We start from the raw sequence: 17,292 nt of genomic DNA, 5'->3' as shown, positions 1-17,292 counted from the left end.
GGTGCGGCCTGGTACCAAATGCCCTGCGGACCGGTACCGGTCCGCGGACCGGCGGTTGGGGACCCCTGGTCTAAGGCCTTGATTGACGTCAGACAAAAACCTCGCCAGCCGGCCACCAGATAGCTCAGAGAATGAGAAATGACGAGCGAATGGTTTGAACATGAAGCAGGACTTCAAAAGCTGAGATCGGCAAATGTCTTAAAAAAAAAAACAAAAAAAAATGTTGGAGAAAAATAAATTGGGTGTTAAAGTCATACAGAAACTCGGCGAGCAGAGAAAATGCCATTTGTCACACACACAAAAAAAGATTAAAAAATAAAATAATAATAATAATAAATAAATAAAAATAATTGTCTGCAACATAACCAAAAATGTGCTAAAGTTAATTACAAAATCAACTACTCCTATTTAAAAAATAAATAAATAAAAACAATTAAGTTTTCCTGTTTTAAAAACTGTTAAATCATTTTAATATGAAGCAGAAACTCAAAAACCAAATAGCTGAATCTTTAAAAAAAAAAAACAAAAAAAAAACGCCATTGTATAATACTTAAAGTTGGACAAAAAAAACAGCTAGCAAGCCGCTAATAGGCTAGCTGCTAAATACGGCTACACTAAAAGTCAAGTTTTATTCATCTGCAAAGCAACTTTCATCATTCAAGTTAAGAGAGTGTTGAAAGACGGTTTTCATGTTTTAGCATAAACTAGGACCTTAAAAGTCAAACACCCCATATGTTGTTTAAAAAAAAAAGAAAAAGGGGGCGAGGAAGTACAAAAAAAAAAAACCTTTTCAAAAGCTGTTGATAAGATTTTCTTTTTGAAAGATGAACAAACGGGACTATGTTCAAGGTTGCGCATTATGTCTGAACTAAACGTTGAAACGTCCCCGGAGACATCCTGAACCCAATAATGACACACTGTTCGGTCAACCAAACTAAATAATGCCGTGCTTAGTCCCTTACGCCCCGTAATACAAAAGCAATTATGTGCTTCACATCAATAGAGAACGCGCCGACCCACAAACAAAATTACCCAGTGGTCAATAGTCATTTTTTTTCCCCCCGAAGACGACCAATTCTAAACTAGTGAGCGACTACAATTGGGATTCCTACAGTGTAATTATTTCACTCAATAAATCACGGGACTTCTGAACCAACAACCAGCGATTAGCGTTTTAATGACGATTTTCTAACCAGCAACTGATGTTGCCGAGGAATTGTAAACATTTACAGGAGTCTCCAGTCGCCGCATCATCGGAACTAAATTAAGATGTATTGCGTCGGTATGCGAAGGATAGACAAACACCTCGTGATCATCACAGTAGATAATGAATTGGACGTTTTTATTATTATCATCGTTTGCGGGTTGTGGCTCCCCACCTCGTAACAATGAGGTGCAAGCTCCCATTACGAAGATTAAAATCAACGCCGCACAACAAACTTGAATTATGGGATGTGACATACCAGGCGCCTTTGTATTGTATGAGTCACTTTATGTATTCATGGGAAGACACATTTTAAAAAAATCTCATCTAACATTGCCATTGAATTGAAATTTGACCTTCGACTTGGACCTGCAAGGGAAACCGAGTCAAAGAGAATAACTTCATTAAAATTGAACATTGTGACGGACACAATTTGAATATCAGTCAAGTAAAACGCCATTTGAGAAATTTTAAACTTGACATTTATTTGGTTGCGAAAAAAAGAAACTGCGTGCAGTACTTGCCAGTAGCTTTCACATTAGCCTCATTCGCCTTCTGATCTTCACTTAAATGATAACATGTACTGCATATGGAAGTTCCATAATAAATTAAAGTTAAGCTGTCTAGCTATTGCTACCCCCAAAGGAAATATACTGTCAAACTAAACAAAAAAACACGTAACCGCTTTGGAAAAGGCTGCTATCTTAATGCTATCACATGATGCAAAACGCTATTGACGGGCTAGCTAAAGTAGCACATATGTTGCAGTGTTATAACACCTGAAGAGATGGATATTTGTGCACAAACAGTGCTGGCACACATTAACATTTGCAGTATGCAAAAACAAAAAACAAAAAAAAACACACGACTTTTACTGCAACCGATACCAGTATGAAGATTTACTCAGAGTACTCACAGAAAATGAGAATACCTTTAGTACTTTTCACAAATAACATTTAACACAATGAGAAAAAACTGCGAACATTTTTTTTTTCTGTCACAGATGACGATCTACCAATGTGTCAAATTACCGCAGTGGAGGACGAACTACTGGAGGACTTAATGTCATATTTTTTTCTGTCCCCTTAGATATCGGCGGCTGGTATCGGCAGCCTCAACGAGTACCCGATACCTTAAACTATATCTGCTACTGGAATTGGCCTGGAATGGAATAATGGCATTTGCATTCATTTCAATGGGGTAGAGATTATTTGTTCAGCCAACACTGTAGTTGTACAAAAACATTCAAATATCAAAATTTCACACCGCCCTTGAAATAAATACACACTATATTTTAAAGTGCGCATGCCATGTTTTCTCTATTTTTTGATAAGACATTTCAATGCTATTTCACAGGATCATGACAAATCACAGGATGCATAATTAGCACGACGAGAGCATGACAGGCAACTAATTACGACTCAAAATGATAACGATGGTGTAAATGCGATTTCAACTGACAACCTGCTCAAGTCGTCTCATTTAAATAAATACAGAAGTGGACATTTGTGCGTTCTGTGCCACTTGTTTGCTACACGTTTTACGTCAGATGGTAATCCCACCTCCCTCTATTCCACCCCCCAACGAAAAAGCACGGGACATCAAATGAACACGTTTACTGTATACTGATTAAATGCAATGAGGAAAATGTGCAGGACAGATGAATGAAGGGACTCGGAATGGGACAGCTGGCTAAGCCCATGGGTGGTTAATCCCTTCACCCTGTTCTATTTACTGGTTTGTGGAGGTTTGGTTAACATGAAGCCAAAAATGGGCATGCATTAGTCGCCCCCCCCCCAACCCCCGCCTTAACAACGTGATTCTGGACGCGGAACAGAAGGACAGCCCAAAATAACGCAGGGTGAGTGGTTTAAAAAGGGGGGTGGGGGGGTGGTGAGGTAAGGTCACCGAGCAAATGGCTCGCGAAAAACTGCGGATTAGAACTCACCTGATGCGGAGAGCCGTCGAACAGCCTCGAGTCCGATAAAAGAAGCCTTCGGTGGGCTAAAATAAAGAAAGAAAGAAACAAACGGATGAATAAATAAAGCGTTTAAAAAAAAATAAAAACAAAAGGGGAAAAAAAAAAGAAGCTCACGCTGCTTCTCCTCGCGAATGTCTACGGTTCCTTCATCACAGCTCTTGCCGTGGAGTTTTTTTTTTTTTTCCCCCCCTTCCTTGCGGGATGTTGTGCCAGTGACAGCCGGCCAGCCGCAGCTTCACGGCAAAGCGGGTCAGCTATGTGTCCTCCATGCAAAGATTTTCAATCTCAAGACGGTGTGGCACGTTCGGTCTCATTAAGAGTAAACGGGGACTTGATTACAGCGACACACGCGTCATCACGGCCGGAGCCGGAGCTGGCAAAAGCATGACGAACTCAGCTCGACGTACAAAAAAAAAAAGAAGAAAAATAAAGAAAAAAGAAATTAAAAATCCCTTTGACGTCTCCTGTTGAGTGTCCGGTGCATGTAATCTTCCACGGAGGTATTTTGTTGTCGTTCCACCCCCCCTCCAGATTGTGCCCGAGTTTTCGGCCTCAACACAGCAGCTCTTTCTTCCTGCCAGGCAGCCATCAGCCAATCAGAGAGCGGCGTTGGCAGGGGGCGTCCGGAAATCCAGGAACGGAGTTCGTAGGACTGGAGTTGATCTAAGTATCCATCCATCGATCCATCTTGCCGTTCATCCTGGGGTTGTTGACATTCGTCTTAACTTGGATAGTTGTCTTTTTACCTCGCAAACTACCTATTTTGGGAGGAGAGCGTCAACAAATGACGAAATGACAGAAAGCAGGGGCAGGGAAATAAAAAGGGGGAAGGAAAAAGACAACCGTGACATGACATGACATGTATCAGTTAAAATTGCCATGCCGATAATGCTAATACAGTCCAATGATACGGCTCTGCAAAAAACAAAAACATGCAAGTACATATTGATTAAATTTCCAATAGCCGGAAACATACTTGCAATCTCGCCCAATTGTTGTCATGGATGCCCCGCGAGGTGTTTCATTCGTTAGATCCTCCCCCATAATCATCATCACGTCATGTAACACGCTTGAGTTGGACACCGAACCCCCCCAGATTCCCCCTGCCGCACCATCGGTTGAACGAATGAGATCTGTATTTGAATCCATAAGCAGCATATCCACTATTATGGCTGAAGAGGCGGCATTGTCAAAGCTTCTGTGAATACCTCGAAGGGAGAAAGACATTGTATCAATGCGCTCCACTTATCATTTAAATGGGACAGATGAAAGATTTGGGAACCCTTTACATGCACTACATTGTGTGTGAGTGTCAGTGTGTGGAGGGGGAGTGCAAAACGGCTCACATTTTCAGAAATAGGAAAATAACCAAATATTTACTTGGTTGTTTAGTTTCACACTTTTGGGGGCCACACCCGGATAAGCCAACCAAACCAGGGGGGTATTTAATGGCAGCGAGGTGAGCTTGGCTGATGGTCTTCCAGGAATATTAATAATCCATGTCAAGACCAATGAGGCAATTCATAAGGTAGCGGCCCGATCTGGTAACTTTCCAGTTCATTTGCATGGACTGCACCGGGCAATCTTTCGTTACATCTTTTCTCACCTGTGAAGAAAAACACGGTTCACGTTGAGTCTTTCTACTCGCCACTGATATGATAAAAGCGGCGCATTAGAGGTATTAGAAAGGGAGGGGGTCGGGGGGGTGGGGGGGACTGATGAGTGAATCTCCAGCCAAATGTATCTGAAATGCGATTACGGTGCTGTGCACGTAATTAGGCAACACACAAAGGACGTTGAAATGTGACCCGGAGTGTTAAGACACTGATATGAGTGCACGCTTGGATTCATTTATGCTTTCATCATGGTATCCTGTCACTGTCTTTTTGTTTTCCTCTTGCAAAAAATATTTCTGCTCCCCCCCCCCCAAAAAAAAAATATGCCGTCGATAATTGGACCACTCATTCCCAAGTGTGTTGCCGCTAGCGGTACCCCGGATCCGACTCGTAGTGTATGAAAGGCTCACTTAGTACAGTTCAGTTGTATTTAACTTTTAAGGTCAAGACATGAGTAATTATGCTTTAAGAACTGTTTCATCTGGAATATTTATTTAGCTACGGTACTTATGAACTCGAGTGTACTACATTTTAACTTGCAGAGCTAAGTGGTTTTCTTTTAGTTGAGAACCACTGCTTTGTATTTTGGCGGCGTTACAAAAAAAAAAAACAAACCCCAACTATTTTCAATCCAAATATATGACTGACCTAAAAAATGATCACTGTCGGATTCAAATATTGTCGCCGATGAAGTTGTGTGAAGTCGAAGTGCAGCTTTCTATTTCACTTTAATGAGCCTTACATCCGCCCCCCCAGCTGTGCTTTTAATCCGCATTCATTTAATTCCCACCTTTGATCAATTAACACGTGCTTTGTTGCCCCATCCTCTTGGGATTGCATCACGGATCAAATGTAACTTCGCTTCGGCAAGGTTAAAACAAATATGCTGCGTTACCGTGGGAACTTCACGATATTTCGGGAAGACTTTATACATTATGAGAGAGGTTTCCGCATCATCTGTGTGGTGTGTGTGTGTGGGGGGGGGGGGGGCAATGACCTCGAAGTGGTAACTGGCTGCGGCATCCTACCTTAAAAGCTCCAAGAGGAACATTTGTGTGATCCTTTACCATCAATCGTTTCAATTTTTATTTATTTATTATGATTATGATTTTTGACCCTCTGCCTGCACTTGGGAGTTGAGTTCACATGTGGCATTGACCACCAATGTACAGACCTTTCCGTGGCAAAGACATGCACACTCACCGGACCAAGCCACAGCTGTAACAAACAGAGCTGAGGGAAAGCCCAAAATGAGATGGCTTGATAGATGCTAATTCTATTAGTGTTCATTATCAGGGAACACAATGAGTGGGGACACACAGGTGATATATTACAGTCCGCTAATGAGGCATCACCGGATCGCTGCAATGATTATGGCGATGTCGAGATCAAGCAGAGTTAAAAACGTGACCAAAACCCAACGGCCGTGCTTTTTTTGGTTGAAGACGGGATATGGAACGACGGGTGCAGTACGGTTACGACTTGCGGGACGTATATTGAAATAGCTGGCATAGACTGACCAATAATAGAAGAGAGGATTTCTAAAAAAATATATATTTTTTAAATGGCACTGGAAGGTCTCTCTGTCTTGCAGATTCTCTATTTCGGATTGGTGTGGAACATATCTCCGGTGAGGAAGTCATAAGTCCAAGAGACCTGTTCTGTAGCTAGCTAAAGAGGTTGCTGCGCACGCTCTGGTAGCTAATACATTATTTGGGCAAGGAGGGAGGGTGGTGGGGGGGGGGGGATCCTTCACACAGGCATTCGATGAGCACCGCAAGTACAAGGCACACACGGGGGGAGCTGTGTGTATAGCGCTAAAAGCTGCCTCTCAGGGGAATTCTAAGTGCCATCCAGTAAGTCTGCCTGCTTGCGGACCGAAATAAAAACCCGACGGTGAAGTCAAATGGGGAGTTTGGTTCAGAGAAGAAAGGCTGACGTCGTGCTAGAAAACAAGGAGGAGGAAGACGAAGGTTCAAAAGAGAAAAGGGAAAAATGATAATGTGCCAGATCATACCGGGGGGGTTGACTGAACAAGCCGGCATTGTTTTGGAGTGAAGGTGTTGCCGGATGATAAGTGATGGCAGACTGTCAAGAGGAAGCAGGGGCAGTTTTTGTGGGAGTAAAAAAAAGACTGTGATTGATGAGCGCAGAATTGTATCATCAGCTCTTGTGGTCGGCCACGCTTCCTTAGTGGACAGAAAGTGCTGAGAGTTGGGAGATTGTGGTTCCCGGAAACGTTAAAGGTCTTCCCGGGTAAAACACAACTTTGGCGATGGGAGAATCTGAATCTGCACAATTATGTGGTATCGTTTACAAATGGAAGGATCTTGACATGGGGAGAAGTGAAGTGGGGACAGGACATATCCCTGGGGGGCTCCCAGGATTTCTGCCCGTCAGGAATCTGGTCATCCACGGGCAGATGACAGGAGAAACACCGACCCAAGAGAGGATTACCACGAGGGTGGTAGCTAGTTCCTTGGGTACTTGTAGGTCAGCGCCAAGGTGTTTTCAGATGTCGTGCGGCCCCTTGTTGCGAGCATAATCCCATCGACGCGCACAACAGGATTGAGGATCACAAGAGACTTTTGGAGGAGACAGATCTTTGAGATGTGGAGAATGCAGTGTAGCACAACCATCCGGTCTATGGAACACTCAAGGGTGGGAAGACTTAACGCAGTGTGGACTGGAATATGGAGGGCTTATGTTTAGTACAAGTGTGAAGCAGCTGCCGTTAGTCGGAAGACCTTGAGCAGACTCGACAACCCTTTCTCCTCTTACGGGGATGAAATGAAAGACAACTCTTGGCGTCGTGCAGTAATTACTCACATCAATGTGGAAATATTGCCATGGCAATTGACAACATGCCGCTGACTCCAACCGGTTTGGTCGGACAGAAGAAATGGAAATCAAATCTAAAAGCAATTGTCCGCAATTAGCGCGTCAAAAACGATTCCTGCGATAACCTTGACAAAACATATTTCCGCTTCTCACGTGGTCTTGTTTTGTTTCGGCGACTTTGCTGCTGCCTGGAGAAGGTTTTGATTGAGGGAGAACCCAAATTGCGATGCAAAAAGAAAAACATTTGTTGAGGCCTTCAGTGGATTTTTTTTTTTTTTTTTTGTCAATCAACTGGCTGCATAACGTCAGTGTAAGTCGCTGCTGCGGCCACGCATATATGAGCTTTTGAAAAGACTCCCTCTGATCCGCCAGAAGTCAACAAGGACAGAGGTGCCAAACGACAGAGCCCACTTAAGTCTCCGCGGTCGACGCAGACCTCTCCACAGTTCTCAGCATGCTCCGCGCGCTAAAGCCGAGACAAGGCTACTTGAAAGGCGGGCCTTCGTCAAGTGGGCTCACGTAGCGCCATGCCAAGCGCGACAGGGAGAGAGAGGGGACCTTGCGTCAGTGTCTCGGCTCTCACTCCAAGTGCCGGTCGTCCCGGGGAGCGTCTGCGCCGAATGTCTCCGGAGCAAGCCACCTTAAAATAGAAAGCGGGGACAAACCCCCTTTCATGTTGACGCTCCGCCGGAGTACTTAAATCGCCTGATATCGATCAATGTCGGGATAACCTATACATTTATATCGTGTCTATAAAAGGCAAACTGCGCTACAACAACACACAACAAACACTGAACCGTTGATCAATTTGTGTCAGTGTGGAAGAAACATTCTAGTCAATCCCTGGGGGGAAACTTCGCTTACACGTGTCAAATATAAACACGCCTGAAAAATATGTTCCTTATGTGACGCGGAGCAATACCTTGACTTCAGACTTATGATTTTTTATTTGTAAAAATGTCCGTCCGTCCGCCCTGCCATCGTCCGTGCTTTTTTTCCCCCGCATATGTTGCCGCTTGCATGTTCATCGCCTTGCGTGCCGTTTATTTATAAGAAACGTGGGAGGACTGACTCAGCCAACAATCCGACGCGAGTGCTTGTGCGCGGGGGGGCGGCTCCGGTCAAGGCCCGCTGCGTTGGATGAGTCAAGTCGTTGAACAGACGTATCGCGATGATCCTCTGGGAGTTTCGCTGTTTGATGTCAGTTGACCCTGGATTTCGTTGGTGTTGTGCTGCTAGCTTAGAGAGGCTACAATAGCTAGCTACTAGCCTTTTCAGTCGCTAACGGCGATTCTGTCTGTCGGAATGAGCTAAAAGTCACTACGACGGTAATTGTCTTGTCTTATTTTGTGCTTCATGTATTGAAACATTCTGCCAGTTTGTGCTGCTAGCTTAGAGAGGCTACAATAGCTAGCTACTAGCCCTTTCAGTCACAAACGGTGATTCTGTCTGTCGGTACAAGCTGAATGTCACACCGACAGTGATTGTCTTGTCTTATTTTGTGCTTCATGTATTGAAACATTATGTTGTTGTTTTTTTTGGGGGAGGGCTCGTTTGGATAAAACGATGTATGACTTTTTAATCGTTTCGAGAGATATGTTGATACGCTTGCACGCGAGGACATTAGCATTGCTGCGGCGAGAACAGAATGTACAAGATGTGCCTCGAATGAATAAATGCAAAAAGCTATTTTGATTACATTTTCCAGATGCTGTTGATACTGGAGAGAGGGGGAGGATGAAATGCCCATCGGGTAACATATTGCCACGCAAATGAGAAACGTGCTGGTCTAACAATGCTGACTGTTGGTTAAACATGTCTCTTGAACAAATGGGATCTAATGAGCAGGGTAGGAATTTCAAACTCGGTGCCCCGTTTTGCTCTTTTAGCTTCCCGGGGGTCAGAGTTGTCGAAAAGTTGATGATGAGGAGAAGGAGAATGCTAAAAATGCGTTGTTGGTAATTGGGGGCAAAGAGGACAAAGGGTCAGCGGGGTCAGTTCATCTTCATCCTGGGTGCCCCCGCAAATATATTCGCCAATGTTCGTTTTTAGGGATGAGAACGATGAGGCGGTCGAGTTGCGGTAAAAAGTTGAGGTCCCCAAACATCATCACCTTTAAATTATTCCGTGTTTAACTGCGCGTGTACCGATGCCAAGCCCAACATTTAAAAAAAAAAAAAAAAAGATAGCAGCGCTGGTTTTAAACCGGGATAGTTCTTGCCAGGTTATGGAAGTGCAGTACTTGGGGCTTGTTGGGGTGCGGAAAGCCCCAACATGTCTGTTCGGAGTGATAACAGCCGAGGTAATGCGGTTCTCCGTGTCAGATAAAAGGTTTAGGGAGCTGTGCTCGTGATGCACGCCCATATGACACGGAGTAGATTCAACTTATCACTGATTCATGCCGAGGTCTTTATCGAGACTCTGGATGCCAACTTTTTTTTTTTTTTTTTTTTAATCGCACATTACATGATTCCAGATCATACCTGTGTTATTTTTGTAGGGGGACATATTTATGACGTGTGTATGAGAATGGACATACAGACATTGGCATTATACCAGCACTGGTGAATAAAACGGTACCAGATCAATAGATTGAAAAAAAATTCTTCCCACATAAATTCAGCCAAAATTTGCCACCGCTTTGCAACGCTCCCCCCCCCCAACACACACACACAATGCACTTTAAATGCTATTTAAAAGTTGATGTGAATTAATTTCAGGATTTTTCCATCTAACTTCTCAAACAGCAGGGGCGCTCCCATGTGAGGAAAAACTCATGCTCACACTCGTGTTTGCCACATATTAAAGCAAATAAAATCGTGCCAAACTGTGAAATCCCCATCGGGCTCGATAGCGGGAGGATGAAGAGTTTGCTCGGGTGTTCTCTGGATGATGAAAACAGATGCTGGTTTCCTTCCCCGCTGAGCACGCTCTGTTTCACCCGTTCTCCAGAGGGGTGCGGCGGGCGGGGAGGAGGAGGGGGAGGGGACGGGGGATGGCTTGAGCCGAGCAGCCGTGCAGGGCAACTGCTCGGACTGACTGGTGCATTGGCGACTGCTTTCAAATGGTGTAAATAAAATAGTACCTTCCATCACATTAAAAAAAAAAAAAAAAAGAAATTCACATTGTGTTAAAAGGAGGGAGGAAGAATCCAATGAAAGAATGGTGCACTCGAGCTCCGGTGCAAACGGTTCTGCAAATAAATCAATTAGCTCTAATGAGACCACAAGGGAGGCACTCCTGTGCAATTAGTATTTTATTTTATTTATTTATATTTTTTTTTCTGAGGGGAGCTTGCACTGCTTGTTGTGATTTTGGCAGATTTTTATTTATTTAAAAAAAAAAAAAGGATTCAAAAGCAATCCCAGTGAAACATTCGTGTGAATTTTATGCGGATGTTTCTTGCAGGGGTGATAAACAAGATTTGCTTTGGCCACCTATGGGGCGGTTCAAAGGTCTGCATGCCGATCATTACAAACTCAGCGCAGGTCATCTAAATAGATGACATGGCAGGGAGAAAAAAAAAAAAAGATCACTTCTCAGTCATGTTAGTCTTGTCAGAGGATAAAGAATATACACCCGTGAGCATTTTGTCTGCCCACATCTATTGTTCCACCATTTGGTTTTGCAAATATCCGTTGCTTCAATAGCAATGGCGCCGCGACATGGATGCCATTTGTTATCCCGTCTATGGCATTTTGCATGGTTTGCCAGCATTGCGCTTTATGTTTCATTCAATAGTAAAGACTGGCAATAGGTTGAAATAAGCGCAAAATGAAAGACGATCAGAGACACACACACACAAAAAAAGTGTTGATTTACGTAGGCGTGATGTTTGAATTCTTCATACTTAAAATGGACAAAAACTTTTCCAGCAAGTTCCGTTTTGCCCTGTGGACCAGCAGCTCCGAATTCAGATGTCTCTAACGATGCTGAACTATGTAGATCGTTTTTTTTTCTATCAGATTAATAAAATACACCACCACACACACAAAAAAAAAAAAATCATCTTGGCGATTGGTAAACAACTCTAGCCAACAGTTAGTTTTAGCCCCAAGGCAGCACGATCTGAAAGGTAGTATTAAGGGAGAGGAAAATCCTTCAGGCATTGCGCATTTACAAATAAGCGTGCTTGCTGTTTGTTTGTTTTTTATTTGTTTTTTTTTTTTTAAATAAACTCAAAACTGGCTACCGTTTGGGGTATTTTCCGCAGAGTGCAGTATTGATTGGTATGTATTTATTTATTTATCGCAAAATTTGGACACGTCATGAATAATGCAGATTCAGTTCGTTTTGGCGCGGATCCCCTGGTGGGGATATGAAGTCAGACTGCATCTGTTTGAACAGACCTCTGGAATTACTTGGATCGACAGAAACTCCAAAGATTGCGTGAACTACGATTTACACACGCACGTGGCTGCCATATGACACCGAATATGATAGAGTATTTCGATAGTTTCGGGGGATTTTGGAAAGCGATGCCGACCGACTACACCATTTCTGGAGGAATCCGATACTGAAGAGATGACGCTGAACCGAAACGCTATGGGATGTGATTATTTTCCGCTCATGGAGTCAGCGGTTCATTCGGCGCATTGAAACATCACATAAAAAAAAAAAATGTCGTTCATCAGAAGCTAACAATGCTAATTTAAGAAAACCTCAGTGCAGCTCTGCTTACCTTTTGGGCTTTGACATGCTAGGCTGCCACGCCCGGGAGGCACGTGACTCTGAATGATTTTGTTTCAGGCAAATGCCGTTGCTTGAAAGTGGCTCCGAATCCTCACCGGGTGCATCGTGGCTCACTTGCAAACACGGCCCAGATAAAAGTTGGACGCGGTTGTTTAATTTCACACTTTAGCGGGCAAGGCCCTCCAGAGAAACGACTGTTTGTACACAAGCACTTAAAAAGTCAATTTTCCATAATATGTCGCCCTTTAAGGCTATTTTATGCTAGCTTGTCGTCGGAAGATAACACACAGGACATAAAGTGAGTATTAGGGGGGAGACTTTTAAGACTTGCTAGCATAAAGCTCAGATATACAATGCGCAGTTGGAGAAAATAGCGAAAAGAAACGACCCCAGGCGTTATTTATAATTTCAGTTTGGAACCCGAAAGGGCAATCAATCAGCAGCGATAAACCAAAGAGTCGTCAAATCGAGTTGTTCTATCTTCAGCCCTGTGGAAAAGTTTTGGTGGCGTTCCCCACCACTATTCACATTTCTAATCTTTACGTTCTTGGTACAGAAAGAAGAGACCCAAGCTCGTCTTGAACTTGCAACTGATTTTGTATTCATTTGTAATTAATTATCCGGCTCTCGAATGAAATGAAGCAGCCATCTGGAAAAAAGAAATAATAATAATAATAAAAATTCTCGCTTTTGATTCTTCTGACGATAGCAACAGTTGTTGTGACAGTTCGGAACACTGCGAACCGCAGCGATCGCAATTTGGCAAACAGAGCTCAGAAGTAACCGCGGGTAATGTGACGCCACATGCTGCTTCACCATATGAAGAGATCGGATTATTTGATGCCTTGTTGCAGCTCTGGGAAATTTCCATCCACCCAGTTATTTTCTGAAGCGCGAAACTGTGCCTTTGTTCCGTTTGATCATTTCAAACAATCACCGGTGACAGGCACATACACTTGTTGCCGTTTCCCAGACTTTATGAACCTTGACTTTCTTTGCTCCTATTTTTTGTTTTCTTACAATTCTGAATTATTAATAACCAGCGACACGTTTTAGAAAACACTATTTATCTTTGCACTTCATGTCATTCTACTCTGCTACGGATCTCATTATCCACCTGCGCTTCCAAGATCTCATCCGTGCCTTCTGGCAAGAACGCAACGAAGCCACCGGGCTGATTTCTTTAACACGGCATTTCTTCGGCGAATTTGTATTCCCCTTGCGCAACGTTGTTCGGATCAACTTTCAACTCTTCCCAGCCTATCATAGGAGGATAGGATCACTTCAAATGCGTCTTTTCTTGATGATGACGGGCTGCCGAACGAGACAGCCGGGCGGGGAGGGGACGTATTTTTTTCATGTCATTTGGACATTGATTTGTTTTCGATGTCTTCCCCTCGTTGGCGACGAGCGAAAAAAACAAACATCCGCCGCCAATGAAACGGAGACGGTTACCGTTCACGGTAATCATCTTCACAAAGTCACCTTGCCCGGGCGAGCTATAAATACGCGGCGGGTGGGGGAGCGGCGTTTGTTGACTGATTGTCAGGTAACGCGCAGGCTGCATCGGCTCTCGTCGACGATGATGGAGGGCGCCGGATAATGGACGTTGATTGCGCGCTGCCGCGCATGCTTTCATGCGCATCGTGAAAGTATGCCACGAAGCAAATTGAGCAGCACATTGTGTGTATACTTATATATCTAGTTTTATACAGCAAACGTCTAGAAGCAAAAGTTGTGTGACATAATCACAATGAGCATTCATTGTGTCACACTCAAGCGCTTTGTAGCTTGACATGAGTCAATTCCCGTTTGCTTCTTTTGCTTTGCGTGCAGAGCAACACTGCTTTCATTCTCGGCTTTTGTTGTTTTGATTCTTCTGGAATTTCAATCGCCCACCTTAGTGCATGTTCTCTGGCAGCTGTCAAACAGCCCCTGTTATTGTTTGTGCCAAATGTTGCAATGACGCAACAGGCGCGCTTGTCCTCTTGTGGGGTTCACAGAGTCATTTGCGGAGTCTTGCCCGGATGCGGCAAAAGCATCTACCGCGACAGTGTTCACTTTGCGAGTTTTCTAAATGGCTTGATTTAATTTACATTAACTGTGACCCTCTTAAGTGCGACTGAAAATCAATTCCGGAGCGATGGCAAGACGCACAGACCTACTTTGGGATTTAGGACTATGCGGGGCAAGTGTCCAGTGACTTGCAGTTGGTGGTGTTTGTACATGCAACACAGGCAACAGTAATTCAGAACAAGTGATGCAATCATCTCGAATCTTGCACATTGGAGGATGAAATAAGAAATAGTTCTTTCATACCCCCCAAAAAATAAAGACAAGTGAAGCTAGTTGAGAGCTCTCACTACCCCCCCTCGTCACCGCCACATCTTTCACTTCATTGCGGTGTCACAAAATCAATTATCTTGCATCATCTGGCCCTCCGATAGTTGCGGCACCGTCGGGAGCCATGCGAGAGGAACAAGGGCGCGGTAGACGATGGATGTTCCGTTGCGGCGCCGCATGCACGCGCAGTGACATTCACACAAAAACCCCCGACCGGCAAACAGATCAATTCGAACATCCCCTGTTCTGCTTGTTGATATTTCACCGCGGGGCGGAACCTTTTGAGCCTTTATGATGCCAAACAAACAAACAAACAAACAAACAAACAAACATGCAAAGACAAATGTCTGTCTTCCAAACAGCCTACTTTGCTAACCAGCCAGGCTAAGCTAGCCTAGCCTAGGCAAAGACGATCCAGGCTAAGGTAGCCTAGCTTAGGCAAAGACGGTCCAGGCTAAGCTAGCCTAGCCTAGGCAAAGACAGTCCAGACTAAGCTAGCCTAGCTTAGGCAAAGACGGTTCGGGCTAAGCTAGCCTAGCTTAGGCAAAGACGGTTTGGGCTAAGCTAGCCTAGCTTAGGCAACGACGGTTCGGGCTAAGCTAGCCTAGCTTAGGCAAAGACGGTTCGGGCTAAGCTAGCGTAGCTTAGGAAAAGATGGTTCGGGCTAAGCTAGCCTGTCTTTATACTCCATAACCAATAATGATGGCCATACACAATACTGACACTTTGAGCCCAATTTGGGCAGTTTCACTCCGGGGTGGATTCACTTTTGTTGCCGGTGGTCTAGAAATTATTGACGATGTGTTATTATAAAGGGGACATCGCATTTTAACAGGTTGACGAGGTGCGCGCTGACAAAGTGTCATAAAATGAGGGATTTTTCCAATGTCAAATACGTGCTCGACAAAGGTCGGCAAACGCCGCCACAGAGAACGCGAGACGCAGACGCCGCAGCTCATGTCGACCATTAACGTGTGCCCGTCTTGCGTATGCTCATTAACTCCGACCCGTATGCCATGAATTTCACGACTAATATGGCACTGAGTGCACTTTGCAAACAACTGTAGGGCCCCCTTTTCATTTCTCTATTAACGTATGAGGTCCATATATTCTTGTCACATTATTGCACGCCGTGGAATTGAATCGAAAATGTTGTCGCAAATACTGTTCTACTCCGGCAGACAGGGCTTCGTTTTAATATATCAAATCCCTCCCAGGTCTGCTAGGTCCCAACCTGTGCTAGCAATATATGTGATAGATGCCGCCTATGCCCCAATAACACTCGTATTAGATGCAGGTGAGCGGCTCGCTGATGCTTGTCACTCTGTATTGCCTTCATTTCGCTCAGGCCTTGCTTGGAATATCAAGGGGTGGAAAAACAAAAACAAAGGCCAGACTAACGCTGGAGGCCTGTGTGACCAGTTCAAAATTCGTCAATTTCCAGCAGATGTGTCTTTTCCCTTTAGCGTAGTGGATGCATACCGCAACCTCAGTCACTATGTAGCTTCTATTCTATGTGCCTTATAATGCGGCGCGCCCTATATATGAAAACAGTTTTAAAATAGGCCATTTATTAAACGTGCGCCTTATACTCCGAAGAGCCTTATAGTGCGGAAAATACGGTAATCCAAACGCCCTCCCTCAATCCCTTCCCCTGCCATTTACCGACTTTACCGGCTCTTTACCCTTAAACGCCATTGATTAAAAGTCTGTTGTGAAACATTTATGTTCGCCCGGCAGGATGTGATGCAAGAGAAGGTATGCCCGCAACCCTTTCACAAACACTGGGAAGTACTAGTTTGGGACTCCATCAGCCCTCCACACAATCAGCGCTTTGACCCGCCAGCACACGGCGCCTCGAATGGAAATGAACTCACTGATGAAGTGATGGTGAGCTTGAAAGAGTGTGTGTGTGAGTGTGTGTGTGGGATACAGTGGTGGCATGCCTGTGTGTGCCGGAGCCTGTAATGCGTCTCGACAATGAGGAAGCACTTTTTGAACTAGGAGCTCTTTTTTTTTCTGAGCTTCCCGTCGCTTCTTGGATAGATGTGGGTGTCGCCCGTACCTGAGGGCGGTCGAGGGTCACGGCATCGGCAGAGGACTTGGCTGTACTCGGCATACATACTAATGCGGCTCTCACGGCGGCAGGGGATTCTTCATCGTGTCGAAAGCCGCGGTCCTTGTGGAGTACAAATAGGGAAGAGAGTTGTGGTCACATAAAATAGAAGGTATCATACCTACTTTGCACTGTTTAGGAACACAAGAATTTTTTTTTTTTAATTTGAAAATAAGGATTTCCCAAATGGGGCGGGGGAAAAAACTGCTATTATTGAATTTCCCTCCTAGCATTACGTACATTAATCCTTCCGTATGCAAGTTTCGTCTGACAAACAAGCAGTATTGAATAAAAACAGTTGGAAAAAGCTCGCTATTTGTCCTCCCGGGCTGTTGCACACACCCGCACAATTTAACATTCATCTCCCCGGCTGCTCCTTAAGTCTGTTTCCAGGTTGTTGTAAACCTCCACAGCTGGTGTTTATCCTCGCTTAGCAGGACACCGCATTTGTGTAAGGGACCCGAAGGAAATGGGAGCCGCTTCATTTCAATTCCCCCCC

At 44.4% G+C, this 17,292-nt stretch overlaps 1 protein-coding gene across 2 annotated transcripts in view; it reads right to left on the bottom strand.

Moving 5' to 3' along the window:
• large1 (LARGE xylosyl- and glucuronyltransferase 1) overlaps positions 1-16,869 on the bottom strand; it is a 60,471-nt gene extending 43,602 nt beyond the window's left edge. Inside the window, exons 1-2 of one of the 2 annotated variants that reach the window (XM_019866197.1) lie at positions 16,743-16,869; positions 3,153-3,208 (exon numbers count right to left, since the gene is read on the bottom strand). In XM_019866197.1, coding sequence (XP_019721756.1) covers positions 3,153-3,208; positions 16,743-16,800 — 114 coding nt within the window. In that variant the 5' untranslated portion in view covers positions 16,801-16,869. Of the gene's footprint in view, positions 1-3,152; positions 3,209-3,299; positions 3,786-16,742 lie in introns of those variants that run through there. The other variant, XM_019866198.1, reaches the window with a different exon arrangement.
• Between the last annotated feature and the right edge of the window lie 423 nt (positions 16,870-17,292).

This window comes from Hippocampus comes, unplaced genomic scaffold (assembly GCF_001891065.2).
Source record: "Hippocampus comes isolate QL1 unplaced genomic scaffold, H_comes_QL1_v1.1 scaffold50, whole genome shotgun sequence".
Lineage (NCBI taxonomy): Eukaryota > Metazoa > Chordata > Actinopteri > Syngnathiformes > Syngnathidae > Hippocampus > Hippocampus comes.
This window is presented reverse-complemented; position numbering and strand designations above follow the sequence as displayed.